The 22,208-nt window shown below is 31.5% G+C and overlaps 1 protein-coding gene and 1 long non-coding RNA gene across 2 annotated transcripts; one reads left to right on the forward strand and one right to left on the reverse strand.

Annotated features, from left to right (window-relative positions):
- Window positions 1-2,070: 2,070 nt before the first annotated feature.
- LOC102670053 (uncharacterized) lies at window positions 2,071-6,172 on the reverse strand. The gene is made up of 3 exons (XR_414016.4): window positions 6,104-6,172; window positions 2,407-2,490; window positions 2,071-2,325 (listed from the first exon to the last, which is right to left on the reverse strand). It is a non-coding gene; the product is annotated as an uncharacterized lncRNA (long non-coding RNA).
- A 10,243-nt stretch (window positions 6,173-16,415) lies between these two features.
- On the forward strand, window positions 16,416-18,869 carry LOC102670234 (zinc finger MYM-type protein 1). Its single transcript, XM_006578517.1, has 2 exons — window positions 16,416-17,320; window positions 17,405-18,869. The coding sequence occupies exons 1-2, from the start codon at window positions 16,416-16,418 to the stop codon at window positions 18,867-18,869; spliced, it is 2,370 nt and encodes a 789-aa protein (XP_006578580.1).
- The last annotated feature ends 3,339 nt before the right edge of the window (window positions 18,870-22,208 follow it).

Raw genomic sequence — 22,208 nt, forward strand, 5'->3', positions numbered from 1 at the left:
TTGAAGGATCAAAGGGAAATCAAGGTAAAAGGAATAGGGTTGTGATAAGGGTGGCGACGGAGAAGGGGGTGCCGCGGGGAAGAGCGGCACAGGGGAGAGGAAGGAGAGGGTGCAATGCTTGATGAGGGCATTTGGATGGTGCAGCGGCCAGAATCTCATTAGAGAAGGAGAGATTAGTAGAGATTGAGAGAGGTTTTAATGATACCACTCAAATTGACGGAAAGGATAATGTTGGTGCATTCTAAAAAATTGGAGAATCTAATTGAAACTTTTTAAAATATGAGGATCCAATTAAACACTTTAATAAAATTTGAGGATCAAATTGAACTCTAAGCTCCATAAAATAATAGATAATGAAAACATTTTTAATTAATTTATTTCTTATATGAAAATTTTAAACAAAATAAAATAAAATCAAATAATATATGGCAATTAATTTAAAAGAAAAAGTTATAAAATAAAGAGACCATTAATAACGCAATATTTTAAAGCTATATGCTGTATTTTGTAATAATTTAGCAATTTCTCACAATTTTTTATATTGAAAATGCTTATTTTGCATTGTATTTATACTTATATAGCTTTACTACTAGAATTCGACCTATCTAAATAGACACAATTTTACATATAAAAAAATATAAAATTTTAACTATCAATCAAACGATTAATAAAATAAACTCCACACATTCATGTGTACATGCACGTGTAGCGTGTTTAATCACAATTTCAGTCCTTAATTTTTCAATGGTTATAATTTTTTTATTCATTTTTTCCTACAAAGTCCCAAGTGCACTAGTAGAATCCATACTTCTAATGAACCTAATAGTATTTATTTTTTTTGTAATAGAACTCTTGATATTTGGAACATTATTAGCCTCTCGTATTTGGCTCAACATAAGCATTTGCCTCAACTAATGCGAAATTGATGACCTAAACCAAGCCTTGGCAATTATCATACATCCTATCAACTCGAACATCATAAAAATATGACAAATGAAAACAATAATGCAGAGACTTCTGTGCAATTACATTTGCAAAAGTCGACGATAAGAAGATGAAATCTATTAGCAACGATGAATATGAAAGCAACGAAAATAGCTTCCACAATTTTGGTACCAATTCAAGTTTTGTTAGGGTAAACAATCTAATGTAGCATTTATATAAATTGTTTTCATAATTGAAGAGGAAATGTGGTTAAACTGATTCCATAATCATATAAGCTATAAGTTATTTCCATGAACTATTTCGTAGAGCTTATTAAAATAAACTGTAATCAGCTTATGAACATATCATAACTTATTTTCATAAGTTATTTCAAACACTTACCCAAATACTTGTCATGTCTAAGTAAGTTATTCTCATCTTCATCATGTTAAAAAAATAATAGCGTAATTCTATAGATAATCTTCATTATTATCGGACAATCCCCAACTAATTTACAATTTTTATTAGCAATAAATGTCCTACAGACGTTTTTTGCGTCAACTTTGAGGGGTATACAATGACAACTAATAGTCTGTCACTATAGGCTTTACCTACGGATATATTTTTACCTATAGTCAAATTTAACTATCACTATAGGTAATACCTACTATTTCAAATGTGTAGGTAAAAGATATTAATTTATACCTATAATCTCTAACTGTAGGTAAAAGTCAATTTACTTGTACCTACGATCTTCTATAGGTAAACGTCATATAATAATAATAAAACTAGTTCCTAATTACACTTTTTGTTGATTATAATTTTTAATTAAATATACATGAACTTATTATTATGTTACACAAAGTTAGAAATCTGCTGCAACATGGCCTTTGAAAAGTTACAACAATCTGCTACGTACAATTAAATTTTTGTTAGCCTAATTTGTGATTATTGTAACTAGATTGTGTGCTTTTTAACATATTGCAGCCTTTGATCCATTGTCATTGTGAAATGATCTAGCATTAGTAGTGCTATAGAAAATTTTCCAATTCACTTTGCCTTGTTTTTTAGTACCATGTGCATAGTCCTTCCTAAGTGTATATTTTTGGTGCACCATGACCCTCTTTACATGGAGGGAATCATCACTAAAATGTAACAAGTTTCTAAGTTTCTAAATGTATAAAAGAGTTAATTTGAGTTGCTGGACAAATAGACAAAGTAAAAACCAAACACTTGAACATTTTGTTGCCGGCTCACATCTTCATTACCATCTAAATCATGTTCCTGAAATAACATTTTGTCGCCGACTCGCATCTTCATTACCGTCTAAATTTCAACTCACCTCTAGTTAAGATTGTTTGTAGTTTGATGATCTTTACTGGTAGAACCATTTGTAGGTACCTAAATTAAAAGAATGTTTTTTCTTTGTAAAGTATCATATCATAGTTAAATCGTTGAATAAGTATAATTATAAATTCATACCTCTTGATCTATAGCTTCTAAGACTTGATTAATTTTGTGGATCTTCTGCATTTAGGGCAAATTTCAGCATCAGCCAACTCCTTCCTATACAATATGCATTCATTGGGACAAACATGAATTTTTTCATAAGATAGACCCAACCCTGAAATAATCTTCTTTGTATCATAAAATGATTTGGGCAAAGTATTTTCCTCTGGTAATGCATCACTTAACAACTCTAACAACATCAAAAAACTTTTATCAATCCACCCATTTAGACACTTTAAGTGATACAAATGTACAAGGAATGACAATTTTGTAAACTTCTTACAACCTTTATAAAGACTTTGCTCTGCCTCCCTTAACATCTGATAGAACTTATCTAAATTATTATTGTCTTCAGATTGTTGAACACTAGGTCCATTCATGAATTCTATAGAATTTCCATCCTCCATATTTATATATGTGTCATTACTCTCATTAGTTGCATGCATTGTGAATGCATCATGAACCATTGTATCCATGTCATGATCAAACTCCCCTTCCACTTGGGATGTATCTAAAGAACTAGATGGGCCAACTTGTTCACCATGAAAGATCCAAGTAACATATCCTTTCAGAAACCCATTACTAATGATGTGCTCATAAACATTCATCCGAGAGCGCCACTTGCAATTGACACATTTGGTACAAGGGCATAAAATTTTTCCATCCTTTGATGATTTCGCAAATGCAAAATCTAGAAAATTTAAAGCTCATCTAATATACTTTTCTTTATTAAGAGAATTGTAGTTTATCCAACTCTTATCCATTTGATAAAATAAACTGAAAAAGTAGAATAAAATAGACATAATAAATTAGTGCTTAGTATAACTAAAATATCCAGGTATAAGTCAATCACAGTCGTGTTAGCAACTATAAAGTAGAATAAAATTTTTCACTATCACTCAATTATGCAAAACTACATCAACTACTACTCACAATTATTTCACTTTTCGTTCAATCAAGAAAAGGAACAAGTAATACCATCATTAATGATGTCATATCATGAAATGCTGACAGTGAATCAACAAAGCAAGGTTAAAAAATGGAAAAGAAAACCCTTGGTCATAAATTTACAAAGCAAGGTTCCTCAATCTCACCCCTCATCTCCAGAGGGAAATATATTATGTTTAATAAATGTTGTAATCAATATATTAAAAGTAGCATTGACTGTTCTACATCATTAAATAGTGTATTTATTAAATATTATGTATGGTTTCTTCTAAATTTTTTTATAGAATATGTTTTAGGCCAACCCAATTTAAGTGTATTCTTTTATTTTAAGACAACCGGTCATTACTACACTTATAATATAAAGTAGCAAAGTTAAAGAAAGATTTTTATGCCCAAGACAACTCTATTCAAATAATTGACCCCTATAGTATAACAAAACCAGGTAACAGAGTTAAAGACACGACCTAAGGCTGGCTGAGTGGCTGTACACACTCCCTCACGGTCTAATTAAGCTAATCTGCCTTTACATGTTTAAAATTTTTATGCCCAATTAACCAATGACAAATAGCAATAGTACTATTCTATCATTCCCAAAACGAAACTTTGAATTCTAAATTATTTTGTTATTTGGGGCTCGAGGAAGCAAATCATATATCTTTCTCCTTGCCTTTCCACTCTAGCTACTATTTTACTATTATTATGCAAATTAGTGGACAAATTAAAATGATTCTCTCAGGTCTCAATCTTTGATGGACCATTTCTTTAAATTGAATCCTGAAACTGGTCAACAGGGCCGACAACACTAAATTAAGAAATGAATCCCAAAACCAAACGGGTCTAGTTAAACATCACAAGCTCAAGTGATTAGACTTGATTAAGTATTTAATGAATCATTGCTAATAAAGTTTATCATAACTCCTATATAGTTGTTGGCTAATCGAGCGGATGATTAAGAAACTACTTAAGGTGTTGCCCATGATGCCATGATTAAGAAACTACTTAATTAGATCGTGAGGGAGTGTGTATTTATATATACCATACTATATATAAGACAACTCTATTCAAATTAAACAAAAAATTTTATAAGTAGCAAAGTTGTTCTTTCTCCCACCTATTTACAGATATTTTATACTGTTAAATAAATCTTGTATATCTTATGTTAGCAACCAGGATCAAAACTGGCATGCATGCATCATGTATAGAAAGTAGAATTAAATTCACAATTTCCTCATGTAAAAAGACCAAATCTTAAAATGTAACAACTATAGAGTCCGAGTAATTCAACAATTTAATCAGAAAAAGAAAAAAATAAAAAAAAAAGCTAAACAAGTAAATTCTGCAGAAGAAGATTTGTAATTTGGAAGCAGAGAGAAATTGATTCTCTCCGTTGTTATAAATTTCCCTCTGGACATTACAAGAAGATGAATCTAGTATGGCAAATTCATCAATATAAATTTATTGAGACATAAATAACGTGTTAGCACACCCCTCATTAATCAGTCGTTCCTCAATCTCACCCCTCATCTCTTCCTCCTCTTTCCCCATCCACACTCAGCCTATTCTAACACTAACCACCCTTCTCTCTACAATCCCAACAATCACAATCTTTTGCAATTGCAACTAATTATCAGTTCTACTAGGCAATTCTACATAACATGAGAAGCGCATAATCATTTGCATGCATAATCATTTCATTCAATGAGGTACTCAATGGATGCACCAATAGATGACACAGATTATGTAAATTCTTCTAAATGTCTGAATAGAATCAATATTCTGCACATTGAATGGATCAGATAGGTATTGTTTTGCAGTACCAAATAATTTTAGGTATCTTACAAGCTATCAATGCAGAAAAGCAACAAAAATCATTTGGACTGTTGTTTTCATCTTATATATATCCAAGTCCAACCATTCAGAAAACAGTTTAATTGGGTTTTCTTTCAGATAGTGTTTCTATTTAAGAATGACTGTAGAAAAATCATAACCACAATACGGTACTTGTTCAGTTCTTCCACTTTTAATGCAAGCAACAAATTAGCTACGAGCCTATGACCAAGACACATTGCTTAAGATAGTATACCAGCTTGAGTTGTATCTAGTGTTGCTATAGGAAAATAATATATAAATAATAAATAAAGTCCAAGTTAGTTTTTCTTTTTATAGTATTATATAATATATACACAAGTTGCTGAAAACACGTTTTGTCCAAGATATTTTCAAACCACAGAATTGAAGTTCTATATATATAAACCCAACTTTCTTGGCTGCAAATAAATCCCTTGTACACTATATATCAAATGCACACTTTTTTATCACGATTTGTCATCTACTAAATTAAGCAAAGACATAGCATGATGGAATCAATTTCTGGAATTAAAAAAACTGTTAGAACAGTGCGACAAGGAAAGTTAAAGAATATATATACCTATCCGATCCATTCAATGTGCAGAATATTGATTCTATTCAGACATTTAGAAGAATTTACATAATCTGTGTCATCTATTGATTCTATTCGGACAATTCAGTACATGAGAAGCGCATAATCATTTGCATGCATCCTACATAACATAAAATGTATATAGAAAGTAGAGTTAAAGACAGAACACTAGATCGCAAACCTAAACCAAGTCACGAAATCAGTTCATTCAACGAGGTACTCAATGTGATTTTGATTCCTAACAACAGGATTTTCAACTGAAGAATTAAAATTAACACTCACAACGATTCGGCCTCCGATGCTGAAATCCTTCTGCTCGCTCAGAAGAAACCCGAGAATTAACTCGAAAAACGGGAAGAAGAAGAAAAAGCACGGTTATGTTAGAGCAAAATAAAATTGAAAGCAAAAAAAGCATAACAGAAGAGAGAGTGTGAATGGAGAGAGAAATGAGGAAGAGAGACTCACAATCACAGTAGTAGGAACTAGGAACTGCAAAGGCCAGGGAACGGGGAATGAAGATTGAGAATTGAACCCTAACTAAGATGAAATCTACACTTACGATATTGAACCCTGCTCTTTTACTTTCTTCTTTTTTCTTATCTTATTTAACTTGTAAAATTTATTCTCTTGCACGGATAATAAGATTAGGTTGAATAAAATATTTCAATTTTTTAAAAAATTATTAACTAAAAAATTTGCTTAATTTTTTATAAGGAAAACTTTTTTTTTGTAATGAGTGTTTTAAAAATATTACTTGAAATAGTATTTTTTTAAATGTTAACTTATAACTTTTTATGTTTTTTTACTCTTAATAATTTATTAGTTATTCTTATTTAATAAATTATGATTTTATAATTTAATAAATTAAATTTTTAGTTTTTAATTAACTTTTAAGTTAATTTTATCCCAGGTAACTTATGTTTAAAGTTCCAAATGTATAACTTTTATATTATTATAATTTTTAAACTATCATTTGAGATTATACCTACACCAACCAATGGTAGGTATAAGACTTTTTGAGGTTATACCTACACCAATCAATTATAGGCATAAGTTTTATGAAGTTTTATCTACACTGTTCTTTTGTAGGTAGTAATCCTTGAGTTTTACCTACACTAATCAATCTTAGGCACAAGTTTTTTTGGAGTTTTACCTACACAATGTAGTTATAGGTAGAAGTCTTTTTTTTAGTTTTAATGAATTTGCCTACACCAAATAATGGTTGGTACAAACGATTGAGTTTTACCTACATTAGTCAAGTGTAGGTAGAAATATTTTTGAGATTTACCTACACTAATTCATGTCTGTGGGAAAAGGCGTCCGTAGGCATAGGTCATTTTTTTTGTAGTGCGTAATACAACTCGATCAGTGACCAAAATGATTACACACGAGTTATAAGATAAAGAAAACCCAAGTTCTCAACAAGGGGTACCCGGATTCTTGCCTTGATGGACAGCCTCCAGACATTCTTTGGCTCGATGAACTTTGGACTGGAGGTAAAAACTCCCATTCTTGGCATTATTCTCAAACAAACTACCATATTTCTGCACAGAAGAAGCATGTTTAAACAACTACTATAACAAGAATTTAACTCCTTAAAGCAAAAGATAAATGTGAAGTTATAATGTTAATTGAAAAATGAAGTAAATTTTAACATTATGAGCATGTATTTTTATCATAACATTAGACTATTAGTCATTGATTTTCTAATAATAAAGGTATAACTTCATACTTTTTCTTCAAAAATGTCTTCCTCCCCTCGATCAGTGGGGGATACATTCGAAGTTCAAACAACAAAAGGGTAATATAACCAGAGCACAGATGATATGACAGGCTAACCTTCACAATCTCCTCCCGGGAAGTTTCCTCAGTAACACTAAGAATCTACCGAGCCTCAAATTAAGGACCTAACACAAATTAAGTGCCTCAAAGAGTAAAGATGATGAAAATTATGAGAAAACGGAGGAGCTATTTTGGTAAACTTTTCAGTGAAGTATCAAATGTTATATTGGGATTTGGAGACTTATGTTGCTCAAAAAGCTATGTTGCATATTATCAAAAATCCATTTTGTAAACATGAGGAAACCAGTTTATGCCTAATGAATGAAGGAAACTAGTTAGCTCTTTATGACCAAAGGTAACATCCAAAAATTTTCTAACCATGAAAGATCCAAGTTGATAAGTAACACCATGAAACTACTGAAGAAGGTGATAGAATAGATGTTAAGGAAGGAGTCTAGTGTATCAAAAATCAGTTTGGATACTGCCAAGAAGATTGACTACTATGTTTATCCATCAGTGGGGAATGCTCAGACTGTTAACACAATAGAAAGAAATATCTTCATACAATATCCAAATTTTGAGAAAGACTATAACAAAATTAAAATCCCTCATGACATTCACTAGATATACGCAATGAGGGTAGCAAAAGTTCATAATGGGATAATTGTATTGTTATACTGTACCATAAATTCAAATGAATATGGATGTGTTTAAGGCAATGGCAAATCTTTGCAGGTTGTCATGCCCATTTCCAAAACATCACCTTGAAAAATGCTTAACTAAGTCTAAATGGATTTGATTTAAATTTTTTGAAAATGGTAAATTAATTTGATTACAAAAAAAAAGTGAATTTGTTTTTAGCGAAGTAAAACACAAGTAAAAACATTAGACTATAACATTTATCAATTGTGGAAAATAAAATAACATTAGAAATAATAAAAGAAAACATCATCAAAGTTTTAATCGTTAATCATGAGCAAAGTCCTACATGCTCCAAAATAAAATATCATAAGTACAAGAAAAATATAGTCTAAAATTTCAGAAGGATTTCAAAAGGATGATCATAATAGAATATAAGTCACCAACAATCTGACACAATATAGAAAGGGATAAATAATACTTTATGAATTTGGAAAACTCAAAATACAAACATCAAGAGAAATAGTTATCATGTGAGGTCGGAGTCTGAAAAACCACTCGTATTACTTCTATTTCGCATAATCCGATAATTCAAACAAAATTTTTAACCTTTAGATAAACCTCTTAAGGAATCAAAAGCTCTAAAATATTGAATTGCGACACACTAAATCTGACTTATCTCTTTAGGTGGAAAAATGGGTGTATAGAATAGTCCCAAATGAAAATGGAATTGGTGATCAATTAAGTAACAAAGAAGGAGCCTTAATCTTCCAAAAACTCTAGATTTGAGAAGTTTGATTATGAGATAGATATGCAAATACTAAATAGGATACACAACTAAAAGAAACAAATATGTCCAAAGGCTCAAATCTCCTAAAAGCATAAACTTAAGTGAATGATCATGAAAAGGACTAATTCTCCTAAAAGCTTAAGATTTTAGGTGAAGCCCGACAAAGGTTCTATATTTGACCGGTGATAACAACTATCGAATCAATCCAAAACAAATAAAACTAGAGAATTCTGCAGTACAAAATTAACCTAGGTCGACCCAAAGATACAATTCATTTTAGTTCCTACTTCAACTCACTTATAAATAGCAAGGGAAATTTCAACAAATAATTTGTAGACGAATGTAAAAGAATGTGAAAACACAAAAACAGAGATGAAGAAATAGAACATAACAAAAACAAAATACGATTCAAGTTTAATAGTATCAATCCAATTCACCAAACAATGCAAATTGAATTATCACAATTACTACAAATGATGTTCAAAGTGTGAAAGTTTAGTCAAATGCATTAGAAATAGTTCAATCAAATCAATCCCTAAATTATTTGAGATCGCAAATTAGGTTGAAAAATTATCCAAACAATCTGTGATTAAATTTCGAAATTAGGAAATGAATCCATAACCTAATCCGTTTTCAATCTTAAGCATAGTCATAATCATGAAAATCAAAAATAGGATTGAAGAAAAAGATTAACATTCACAAAGATTAGAAATATTAAATCAGAGCTCAAATTCAGCCTTACTTGGAGTGGATCCTTGGATTGATTAAGTGTTTAGCCTTTCATGATCATCACCAATGGAAAAACCATAAAATTTGTGCAAGAGAAAGGAAGAGCAAAAGTGAAAAAAAAAACTATAAATGAAGTACGATTGAGAGAAAAAAAAAAGAAAAAAAATTATCCTAAAACTTGCACAACAAGTAACTAAATTTGTTTTTTAACAAAATGAAATAACTAACTAACTAACTAATTTCCACTAATATATTGAGTGACTACTTAGAAGGAAGGGATAAGCCTTGGTTAGGCTCATCTAATCTACCTAATAAACTAATTACACAAAACAAAGCCCAAACTCGCAGCCTAATTATTCAAGTGCAGCAGTTCTGACTTCCAAACCGAATTTGACCCTCGAAATGGCCAAAGCTTATTTGTGACAAAATTGAATATTTTTTTCTTAGCTTTCCAGGGATTACTCACACGCTCCATTTGGAATTCTATAGTGTCTTATAGGCCCTGCACAAGATAGATAAGTCAAGTAAACACAAAAATCCAAAAATAAGCCACAATTATCAATTAAGTTCAATCATTTTCCTAAGACCAAAACTAAGTTAAAGTGAGAAAATAAGAATAAAAAAGATGTCAATTGAGCTAAGAAGAATAAAAAAATACTAAACTACAAATACTCAATCAACAATTCACAATACATTGATTTGTCAAAACAGAGAAACAAGAGTAATTAATATTGATCTAGGTCAGTAGCACCTGTGAGGTTCCCTTAAAATGAGTATTTATAGAAACATCTTAAAATGAAATTTCTAAAGCAATAACCATGGAGATTGTAATGTTAAAAATAAGACCCGAGTGCATAGGGGGGAGTTGATAAAGACAAAGAAAATAACGAGAATACATAAGAAAGAGCCATCACTATAATGTAGCCTAGGCAAGGAGGAAAAGGATGAGAAATTAATTTCAGGTACTTGAATATTGCATGAGGAAATTAGAACATTTTCTCTTCAATGAAATTAGGGTCTCTAGCAAAGCCATCACTTTTTCACTATATTTCTTCAATTACACTTCTCTTCATTTTATAGTTTTACTGCTAGCAATTCTATGGAAGTGTTTGAAATTTGTATCCTCTTCCTTAGTTAGTATTTTCATGAAATCCTGACCTTCAGCGCATTAACAACTAATCTCTTCTTAAAGAATCCCACCAAACTCTTTTTTTCTTCCTTCTAAAAATATTGTCAACCTATTTGAGTTCAAATATATAACTCTCACAAGCTAAGAGTGTGTTTGATTTGTATTTTCATTTTCCGATTTCATTTCCTACTTTCATTTTCTGAAAATTATTTTCATTTTCAAAAGATTAGAATTCTGAAAACATGTTTGGTTTGATTTCTTGTTTTCTGTTTTCAGGAAATAAAAACATTGAAATTTTATGATATATTAGGGACTATTTGGGTTGACTGTTTTCTATTTTCATTTTCACTGGAAATAGAAAATGGTGATGAAAATGCATTTGGTTGGATTTTTGAAAACATTTTTAGTGAAAATATTTTCTCAAACGAACCAAAAACGAGAAACAATAAAATCTCGTTTTCAGTTGAAACCAGAACCTCATTTTGGGTAAAATGAAAACGCAGTGGCAAGGAATGTACTTTTAAGCAAATCTAAAAATACATTTCCTTTTGAAAATGCATTTTCAGTGTTTTTATTTTTTGAAAGCAAAAAAAAAAAAGTCAAACTAAACATGTTTTCAGAATTCTAATCTTTTGAAAATGAAAACAGTTTTCAAAAAATGAAAATAAGAAATGAAAACAAAAAATGAAAATACAAACCAAACACACCCTTAACTTCTTGTCCTTTTGTATTTTTAGATTTGCTTAAAATTACATTCTTCGCCATCTCGTTTTCATTTTACCCGAAATGATGTTCCTGTTTTCAACCGAAATGTTGAAAACACTGAAAATGAGATTTTATTGTTTTTATTTTCTGGTTGTTTCCTGTTTTCATTTTCAGTGAAAATATTTTCAAAAATCCAACCAAACATATTTTCATCACCATTTTTTGTTTTCGGTGAAAATAAAAACAGAAAACAACCCAACCAAACACCCCCTAATATATCTATCCATCACACCTAATTGCAGGAGACTTCCCTTTAGAGACCAACTATAATGATCTACGAGCCGAACATGAAGAATGTAACCTATCATAAGCTCTTCTCCCAAAATACTACTCAACTCCAAGAAACTAGGATTTTATTTGACACTGTCCAAACACGAGGACTTCACATACCATAGATATGCAAACCAATTCCACTCAAAATCTCATTCTGAAAGCTTCCCATGTAATGATTCAAATTTGTCAACTTTATTGCCCAAGGAAGCCCATGAAATCCTATGCCAACCTGGGCAGAAAAGAAAAGTTGTATCTCTGTGATAAGAACCTTGGGAGAACCACACCACAAAAACAAGTTGTTGTAATTGGAGAATGGAGATACCAAAGCCTTAAAAATTCCACACTAGAATCCAATACTTCCCACGTGGGACTCCCATAATTCTCTAGATAACATACTTAGCTACTAAATTCTTAAAAGAAGTGCTTAACAGTAAATTAAGTATAAAATTGTTTTGGTGTTGGACATTAATTTAATCAACATTTTCATATGCTATATGTTTATAAAAATAAAAAATAATTAAACCCAACACCTAGACATCACAGAATTGAATAGTAAATTAGAATGCAAATAATTTTCAATTGCAAATAATTAGAATTGAATAGTAAAACAAGGAGGAATTGAGGAAACAAGACATATTCATTGAGGTCAAAAGATTCATTGTGAGCATGACAAAATGAGCAATTGACCAGTTGACTGCAAATAATTTTCAATTGCAGTCTTGGGCAGGGCGGAACTTGTTTTGCCCGTAGTTGTGCCTCAATAATAGTATCATTAGTTCGCTACAGATATCTAAAGATTTATTAGTAATGCTTATCTCTTCTAAAAATCAAAGGATGTATTATTTACTAACATATTTTGGTGGATAAATTTTAACTCCACATCATCATGTCTTTTTACTATTCCTAAAAATACAGAATCAACAAAGTAAATACTTTCATATTTGAGTAAGATGCTCACGCTACCTTCATAGCACTGCAGATTTATTAATGGCAACAGGAGCCCAGAGATAGTCTTGGGCAGATTATAATTAAGAAATAAGAATAAACAAAAAAGCTGCTAATAGATTAATTTGGGGATGACCATCTTTTTAATTGAATACATGCAATATGGAATATATTTATGTTATACATAGAGGTTGCAGTTTTAGTGATTTTAATTAATGATTTTGTCAACCAAAAGTGTAGATTAGTCTCTCAGAATCTATGAAATTATCTTTTTAACTAGATAGTACTGTTTTGGCATATTGAACATTAGATTGGATCCATAATCCATGCATGTACCGGGTATATATGGGTATCAATGCCCTCAATGCTACAAGCAAGCATCAATTTGTGGATACTGGACCAAAAAAAAATTGTTTCTAGGAAAGTGACAATCACATTTTGTGGGCAAAATATTTTTCCTTGATTCAGATCAAACATCAAACAGTTTGTGGACAAAACCAAATATATTGCAATAAGAAAATGTTAACAGAATATGAACCATCATGAACAAATAAACAAGTGCATATTTCATATCATACAAGGGAATTTCTGACTATACGGGCAGAGGAAACCTCATATAATGTGAAAATAAATAAATAATAAACTCTACAAACTTCACGGTAACAGGTACTGGGGAAATCAGATTCACATACGAAATAGAGAAGAAAGAAAAAACCAAACCAAGAAGCAAGAACAAAACAAACCTGAAAAAACAACCAACGAACACTAGAAAAGTGAAGCCTACGAACACTGCAAACGTAAAGCTATAAAGATGAATTCATGACATAAAATGATAGAAGTTTTGAGGGGTTTTCGTGGAGAGGAAGAGCAAGGTTTGTTAACTTGCTTTACGTTTCTTGTATTAACGTGTAATTATAAAATTTCCCATTTTAATTATAAAATATCCAATTAATTTTTCAAGAATTTTAAAACTATTTTACTAATAAACTATTCAAAAGAATTTCAACTTCGATTATAAAAAAAAAAAAATAACAGAATTTCAACTTCTTTGAAACTCATATTCCGCTAAGAAAATAGTGTACCAAACAAAACTAATATTTTAGTTTGGGTAAGATAAATGCTTATTTTGATATAATTAAATTTCATAATAAATTAATAATAAGATTTGTAAAAACTATTGTAAATACTTCCTTAACAAATGCTTTTATTTTTTACAAGTGGCTGAGTAACAAATGAACAATATATGGTAATATAACTTCCTAAAAAAATGTAGCATAAGAATGTAAAATTAATTTTTACCTTTTTCTCAACGAAAGTTAAATCGTAATTTTAATCATTTTTTAAATTTTTATCCGATATTCTGATCTCTCTATTTTTCCTCATAACTTTAGTCTAAAAATTTTAGAAAATTTGAACTTTTGGTTCAATCCCCATTTTTTTCATTAAATGTTAAATGTTAGTTTTTACCTCATCACGATGCTAACGCATCATTAGTTAACGGTTAAGTTAAATTATCAATGTATGGAAGATTAGGGATTAAGCAAAATTATGGATTTTTTAAAATATAATGATTCAAATTACATAAAAATAGAGGAGTTAGAAATTAAAGGGTGACCAAAATTATAATTAAAAAAAAAAGAGAGTAATTTCTAATTTGACATAGACTATAGATACCTATGCACAAAATAAACAGGGGTACAATATGCTTTTTCTTTTAAATTTTTTAATCGGTTTTAGTTCTAAAAAAATGTCTTATTTTTATTTCTTTAATTTAGAAATACTTCATTTTTTTTATTCTTAAAGTGATAATGATTAATATTTAATGACAACTATAAACTGATAGAAAGTGCACTTTGAGGATCAAAAGTTGAATTTTTTAAATTAAAGAAACAGAAATAAGCCATATTTTTTAAGAACTAATGCCGAATTTTTTTAAAAAAATAGAGATGAAAAATATAATTTGCCTAAATAATTTGAAAGCAACAAGTGAACTGAAAAACAGTGATCCATTTGGATTTTTAAGAACTAATGCCGAATTTTTTTTAAAAAAATAGAGATGAAAAATATAATTTGCCTAAATAATTTGAAAGCAACAAGTGAACTGAAAAACAGTGATCCATTTGGATTTTTGTGATAGTAGTCCTCCTAGCATCTTAAAATTTTTCAAGACTTCTTCCACTCAGATAAATACAAACATTTTGATGACTATGATCCAATTCCACATTGTTCTAATGCAGAAGCTTTGCTTGTTCCTCACTCATTGTAGCATTTTAACGATATCGTTCCAAGGGAGACACCATAATCATTAAACTGGCTCTCTAACTCGAAAGCTCCGATCTGTAAATGCCACAAAAAACGTTTTTCCTTTCAGTAAAACGGGCTTTGCGCCATGGTATTATTACCGCTGCGACCGACCGAAGTTCAAAGAGAGGAATCTCATCCAAAGATGACAGAAAACCGAAAATTTCAATGGACAAACAAGGAAACAGCCTTTTTTATATAAAGTTTCTAATTTTTTTTAATTTCATGTGTATATGTTTTTTAAAAAAAAAAATGCTCGGATCCTATCTGGATAAAATTCTGCATGACACCATAGGCGGTTTCAAGGCCCGGCTACCCTGGGCAATTGCCCAGGCTCTGGCCCAAATTCATTTGGTAAAAAAAAAAAAAGTAAAAATTAAAAGAAAAATATTAAAGAAAGGGCAAGAAATTGAAAGGGCAAAACAATTGTAAGAGTTAAAAATTAAAAGGGCAAAAATATAGGTAACAGAAACAAAAGAAGTAAAGCTTCGTCACCGCAGCAACACTGTAGAAACCTTAAAGCTTCCGCCATCGACACCTACTGGTTCTTTTCCGACTACCGCCTTCCCCTTTTTTTTCGGTTAGTAATTGTTTAATTTCAACTGATTGGGTTTATTTGCACCGCCTAGTAGTAGCAGACACAGAGAAGAAGAAAAATTTGGGTTTGTCTTTGAAAGGTTAAATATTTTATGTTATATAGAAGTACTAACATTGTGAAAATGGGTCCCATATTTTTCAAGTTTATCTAAAATCTCATATGGTGAAATTATAATATTGTATCATACTGATAACTTCAATAAATTTCATTATAAAAAATATTTACTTTATAATATATTTTGTCATTTTGTGTGCTGCTAAGTGTCAGATTAAGCTACTACACATCAAGATTCATTGGTTATAAAAGTTTTATTGATAAGTCAAACTAAAGTGTGTATCTAGTAATATTATAAGCATATAGTATTATTTATAATAGCAGTAAAAAGATCTTTTACAGTGGAATCATACCACTTGTAAATTTGTTTATTGATAGATAAATTATCTACAATAAAGGTTTCTTTTGGTTATCTAATTTTATTAGTTTCTATAATGGTGTTTAATTGAATATAATATAATGCTTGTTCCTACTCTTTATAAATCATAAGAGATTACTTTTATTTTGAAAAACTATTCTTATTTAAATTTTGATTCTTATGATTTTAATTGTTAATTGAGTATTAACTTAAGATCATTTAATTTCAGAGATGAGGAGATTTTTGGTTGATAGAGCAAGTATTGAGAATGTGAATGTTGTACAACAAGAAGCCGAATTAGAACCGCCACCTAATGTGGTTAATGAGTTTAACCCAAATGAGATTGTGCGTGATCCAGGTCATAGGAAACAAATTAATGAGTATGCTCCGGATATTCAAGATCAAGTGAGGAAGGCATATATATTGAAGGGTCCAATGCAACCACATTTGCCAAGCTTTCCTTGTACTCCATTTGGAAGTGTTTCTAGAGCATTTAGTAAATCATGGTATAAGAATTACACATGGTTAGAATACAGTGAGATCAAGGATGCAGCTTATTGTTTTTATTGCTTTCTCTTTAAGCAACCCGGGAGGGCCGAACACTTTGATTTTGAAGTCTTCACTAAAAGCGGATATAGAGATTGGAAGCATGCATCTCAAGGCTTGAAAGATCATGTTGGTAGTCATAATAGTTTGCACAACTCATGTGTCAAGCACTACGATGATTATAATAATCAAAGACAAAGTGTGACAAGTAAGTTTGCTAAAGCAACCAAGGAATCAGAAGAATTGTATAAGATTCGTTTGACTTGTTCTTTAGATTGTTCAAGATATCTCATAGCACAAGGCATGGCTTTCCGTGGCCATGATGAATCCTCTACTTCGCTAAATAAGGGCAATTTTAGAGAGATGGTAGATTGGGTAAAATCTCAGAATGAACAAGTGAGGGATGCTTTTGACCGTGGTGGAAAAAATTGCACAATGACTTGCGGTTACATTCAAAAGGAGCTTGCAACGTGTTGTGCACATGAAGTTACCAAGGTGATTATGGAAGAGCTTGGTGATAGACAATTCTCCGTGCTTATTGACGAGTCACGTGATATATCCGTCAAAGAGCAAATGGCGGTGATGTTGAGGTTAGTAGTTGTATTTTCCAATTTCCAATTTTCATTACCTATTATTCTCTATGCCGCCAAGTAAACTGGTTGAATTTGTTTTAGGTTTTTGAATGACAAAGGGAATGTTGTGGAACGATTTATTGCTCTACATCATGTCACAGATACTTCATCTAAGTCATTAAAGGATGCTCTTTATGGTATTCTTGATAAGTACACATTATCTATTTCAAGGATACGAGGGCAAGGATATGATGGAGCTTCAAATATGAGAGGTGAATTTAATGGTTTGCAAAGAAAAATTCTAGATGAAAATCCTTATGCTTTCTATGTCCATTGTTATGCTCACCGTTTGCAATTGGTTGTTGTGTCTGTTACTAGTAGTTGCTCATCTATTCATGATTTCTTTGAGTCCATCACCTTGATTGTGAATACAACAAGTGCATCTTGTAAGAGGAGGGATGCTTTGACAGAGGCACAACACAAAGATATTTTAAATAAACTTGAGAGTGGTGAGATATCTAGAGGAAGGGGCTTACACCAATCATCTAGTCTCACTAGACCCGGGGATACTAGATGGGGTTCACATCATACTACATTGCTTCGTTTGGATCAAATGTGGTCCTCCGTGTTAAAGGTGCTTAGTATGGTTGATGAAGATGGACGTGGACCATCTCAAGCAGCAGGTTTGATAGAAAAAATGGAGAGCTTTAAATTTGCTTTTATTTTGAGGTTAATGTTAAAGTTGTTTGGTATCACAAACGAGCTTTCAAATATATTGCAAAGAAAAGATCTTAATATTGTGAATGCCATGGAATTAGTTGATGTTGTCAAAGCTCGGTTGGGCACAATGAGAGAGAGTGGCTGGAATAATTTTTTTGCCGATGTCCAAGGATTTTGTGTTGCTAAAAGTATTCTGGTACCAAATATGGATGACGAAATACCAGTTCGGGGTCGTTCAAGAGCAGAAGGGAGGACTATCACTAATCTTCATCATTACCGTGCAGAGATTTTTTATGTTGCTATTGATAAAATATGTGTGGAGATGGATCACCGCTTTAGTGAAGGAAGTAACATTATACTTGATTGCTTCTCATGTCTTGACCCCAAGAACTCTTTCTCCAAGTTTGATGTTGATAAGCTTGCTCGTCTTGCTGATATTTATCATGCAGACTTTTCTGATGATGACCGAGGAACAATTAGGGATCAACTTGAAACTTATGTGCTTCAAGTGAGAAGAAATGCTTCTTTTTCCACTTGTGAAGATGTTCAAAGTTTGGCTATGAAGATGGTTCAAACTGAGAAACATTTGGTATTTCCATTGGTTTATAAACTTATTGAGCTAGCTTTGATATTGCCGGTGTCGACAGCATCCGTTGAAAGAGCTTTTTCAGTAATGAAGATTATCAAGTCTAAATTGCGCAATAAGATCAACGATGTGTGGTTCAATGACTTGATGGTGTGTTACACCGAGCGGGAGATATTCAAGTCACTTGATGATATTGATATTATTCGAACATTTACCGCAAAGAAGTCTCGGAAAGGACACTTGCCTCCTAATTTTATTTAACCCGCTATTGTAAGATTATGTTTATCTCTTTTATTTTAAACTATATTTTTGTTGACAAAATGACGAGTCTCTTTTATTTTGATTGATTACTATTTACATATTATATACAATGTGAATTTGCTATCTTTAAATTTTTGCCCAGGCTTTATCATTTTTCTGGCTCCGCCACTGCATGACACTTACAATAAAGGAAAATAATATAAAATAAATTTATTTTTTCTCATAAATTAGATGAAAAATACACAAGTTTTTTTAATGATAATCAAGTACATAAAGCTAATTTTAATTAACTTATAAAAAAAATTCAATTCATTTTATCTTTTACTTTTTTTTTCTCTTATAAATACATGCAAAAAGCTTATCCAAATATGACTCCATGTCTCTCCCTTTCTTTTAAGTAATCTACGTCCAGAACACAACAGGCATCGTGGAGTCCAACGATAATGCTATTTTCCTGTTGGATTTGGGTTCTTGTGTTGTGTCTCTCTACATTTCCTTCTTTTTATGTGTTTTGCATGTTTCTTATTCTTTCTTCTCGTTTTTTTATTTATTTATTTTCCTGGTCTTATAAAATTTGAATCAGCCTTAGACAAAATCTGAAACAACACCTCCCAGATAGTAAAGTACAAAATACAAAAGCGGGTACGATAGTAGAGGGAAAAAAGGTTCCAACATGAGCGAAGCATTAGATGATATCAACCACCCCCCATCCACGTGTCACTGTAACAGTTTCATCATGGGTCAGTGCACATGTAGATGGGGCACACATCACCATCTGTTTCCAATTACTTAAATAGTTGCATTGTACAATTTGTACTTTCCATGTTGTCTACAACAACTATATTATTTATTATTATTTTGTATGTGGGAATTTGCTCATTCCACACATTATCCAACCAGGTAAAAGGAAAAAAGAAAACAAAAAGGAAAAGGAAAAAGAGATTTATGGGTGTTTGTGCTAGTGAAACTCTTGGTTTGTAACTTCATATAATAAGATACTTGCTCCACAACTTGACAAAGAATTTTTATGTTTTCAAACTTGGTGCTTGGATTTGAGGTGCATCATAAAATCTACCAATTCAGAAAATCAAGAGGAAATATAAAAAAAAAAATTACATGGAAACCAAAAAAAATTCAGCAAATCAAGAACTATCAAGTGAGTAATAGATGAGAAATTCTACAGAATCTGAAAGCAAGTGATAGTGAAAAAAAGACATATCTTGTAAAGGTTTATACTATCAATCAATCATAAATCATGATTAATATGAATTTTAAAATAATTATTAGAAAAATCAATAAATATTTTATACATTATGATTAATATGAATTTTAAGATAATTATTATAAAAATAAAAAAAATATGTTATACATAATATTGTGATTAATTGAGCAAAGTTAAAGATCTTTACATTGTGTTTGGATGGATACTTTTAACATAGTAATTCATTTTAAATGAGATATTGAATATTTGTCATTTTAAATTTAGTGTTTGGATAAAAATTTAAAGGAATATCTATCATTTTAATAGAGAATTTTAGAGTAAAGTACCAAATTAGTCCCTCACTTTTGGAGGCGCTATCAATTTGGTCCCTGAGATTTAAAAAAATATCAAAATGATCCTCGATTTTACACTCTGTTTGTCACGTTAGTCCCTGCCGTTAGTAGTCTCCTAACATCGTTAGTAAATGTATGATGTGGCATGTTAAGTGCCACCTGGACGCACACGTGACAAGCGTAATTGGGAAATAAACAATGTCACATCATAAGGACTAATATGATATAATTTTAAATGTTACATTGAAAAATGAAGAGTCAATTTTTGTATATAGTGTCAAATTGATTCCTAATAGTTTTCAGTCTAATTGAAAACGTGATGAATTTCCTCTCACCATTTTCTCCCTCCTATGATTGAAGGATAGTGTTCCTGTGCTAGGTTCACGTCGATCATCGCTCTCCCAGTGGTGGTGGTTGCCGCTCTTCGTCACCCTTCACTGTTCATTAACGCAATCAATGCTTTTGTGTGTTTCATGTCGATCATCGTCATCCTCTAGTGTTGACTGATGCAATCGATGCTTTCCAGTAGAGGCAAGAGTTTTGTTTTTCACTGCATTTGGTCTTCTTGCGTTGAACCAACGTAGTTGAACTGGCACTATATCATTCAAACGCATTGTTGTTTGCGTTTAAACCGTTGGAGTAGTTTTTGAGAGTGAAGGGTTTGGGATTTTGGTTTAAGAGGTTATTGAGAATAGCGTAGTGGTGTAGTGTGAGATGTGAAACTTTTGAAAGAAGAAAGTGTTCTCTGTTTGAGATGTGTGTGTTCCAATAATGAATGAGGCGGGCTTTAGGGGTGAATGGGTTGATTTGTTGAGGCGTTATTCTTACTTGACAAACTTGCATTCATGATTTGTAACTTTAGTTTTCCTATGTTTGTTTTAGTTTACAATTTGTTTTGTTTTTGCTCTCTATTAGTGTTTGCATTCTGTTTAGCTAATTTTTGGTTTATTCGCGTGTTGTGTTGTGTTCTCTGTTTGTTGTGCCTTGGTTATATAGGATGTGGAAAATAACCTTAGTACTACACCATGGAGGTATCTTTACCAAGAATGAAGCTGATGGAAAATTGGAGTATGTTGGTGGGGAGTTAGATGTGTGGGATAAGATAGAAACTAATTATTTAAATTTCTTTCTTCTAACCAATCTGGTGAAGCATTGTAGAAAATATAACAATGTGGGTGACATTCACTGGGTTGTGGATAAGGAAGTGGATTTGGAAGAGGGTTTGCGTGTATGTGAAACAGATTTTGATATTCAGGATATGGTCATCAGTGCAAGGCACAATGGAGATGAGGTGGAGTTGTACTATGACCACAAGGTTGATGAACAACCTATCCTATTTGAAGCCGATGTACCTGAAGATGGTTTAAGTAATTTGAATCCAATTCCAGAAGTTGAGGAAGAAGGAGATAAAGATGATGGTGATGTGGGTATTGATGACAATAATGGAGTGGATGTAAACACCAATGGTGAGGAGCAGGAAGACATTGCTAGTGAGGAGCATGATGACATTGATGGTGACGAGGATGTAGATGTTGATGTGAGGGTAGGCCGTGAATGGTGGAGTGATATTCCAGAATACAATGATGAAGTCCAAGAGGATGAAGCTGAACCAGTTGGTTATGAATCTGAAAAGTTAGATAGCCCGAGAAGTTCTAATGATGAAGGTGGATTTGAAAAAGAAGTCTTCCCTCAATTCAATGAATGCAGCAAGTTTGGTAATGTGTTGGAGGTGGGAATGGAATTCAGTAACCTGGAAATATTTAAGGAAACAGTTAGGGATTACAC

This window comes from Glycine max, chromosome 4 (genome assembly GCF_000004515.6).
Source record: "Glycine max cultivar Williams 82 chromosome 4, Glycine_max_v4.0, whole genome shotgun sequence".
NCBI classification, from domain to species: Eukaryota; Viridiplantae; Streptophyta; class Magnoliopsida; order Fabales; family Fabaceae; genus Glycine; species Glycine max.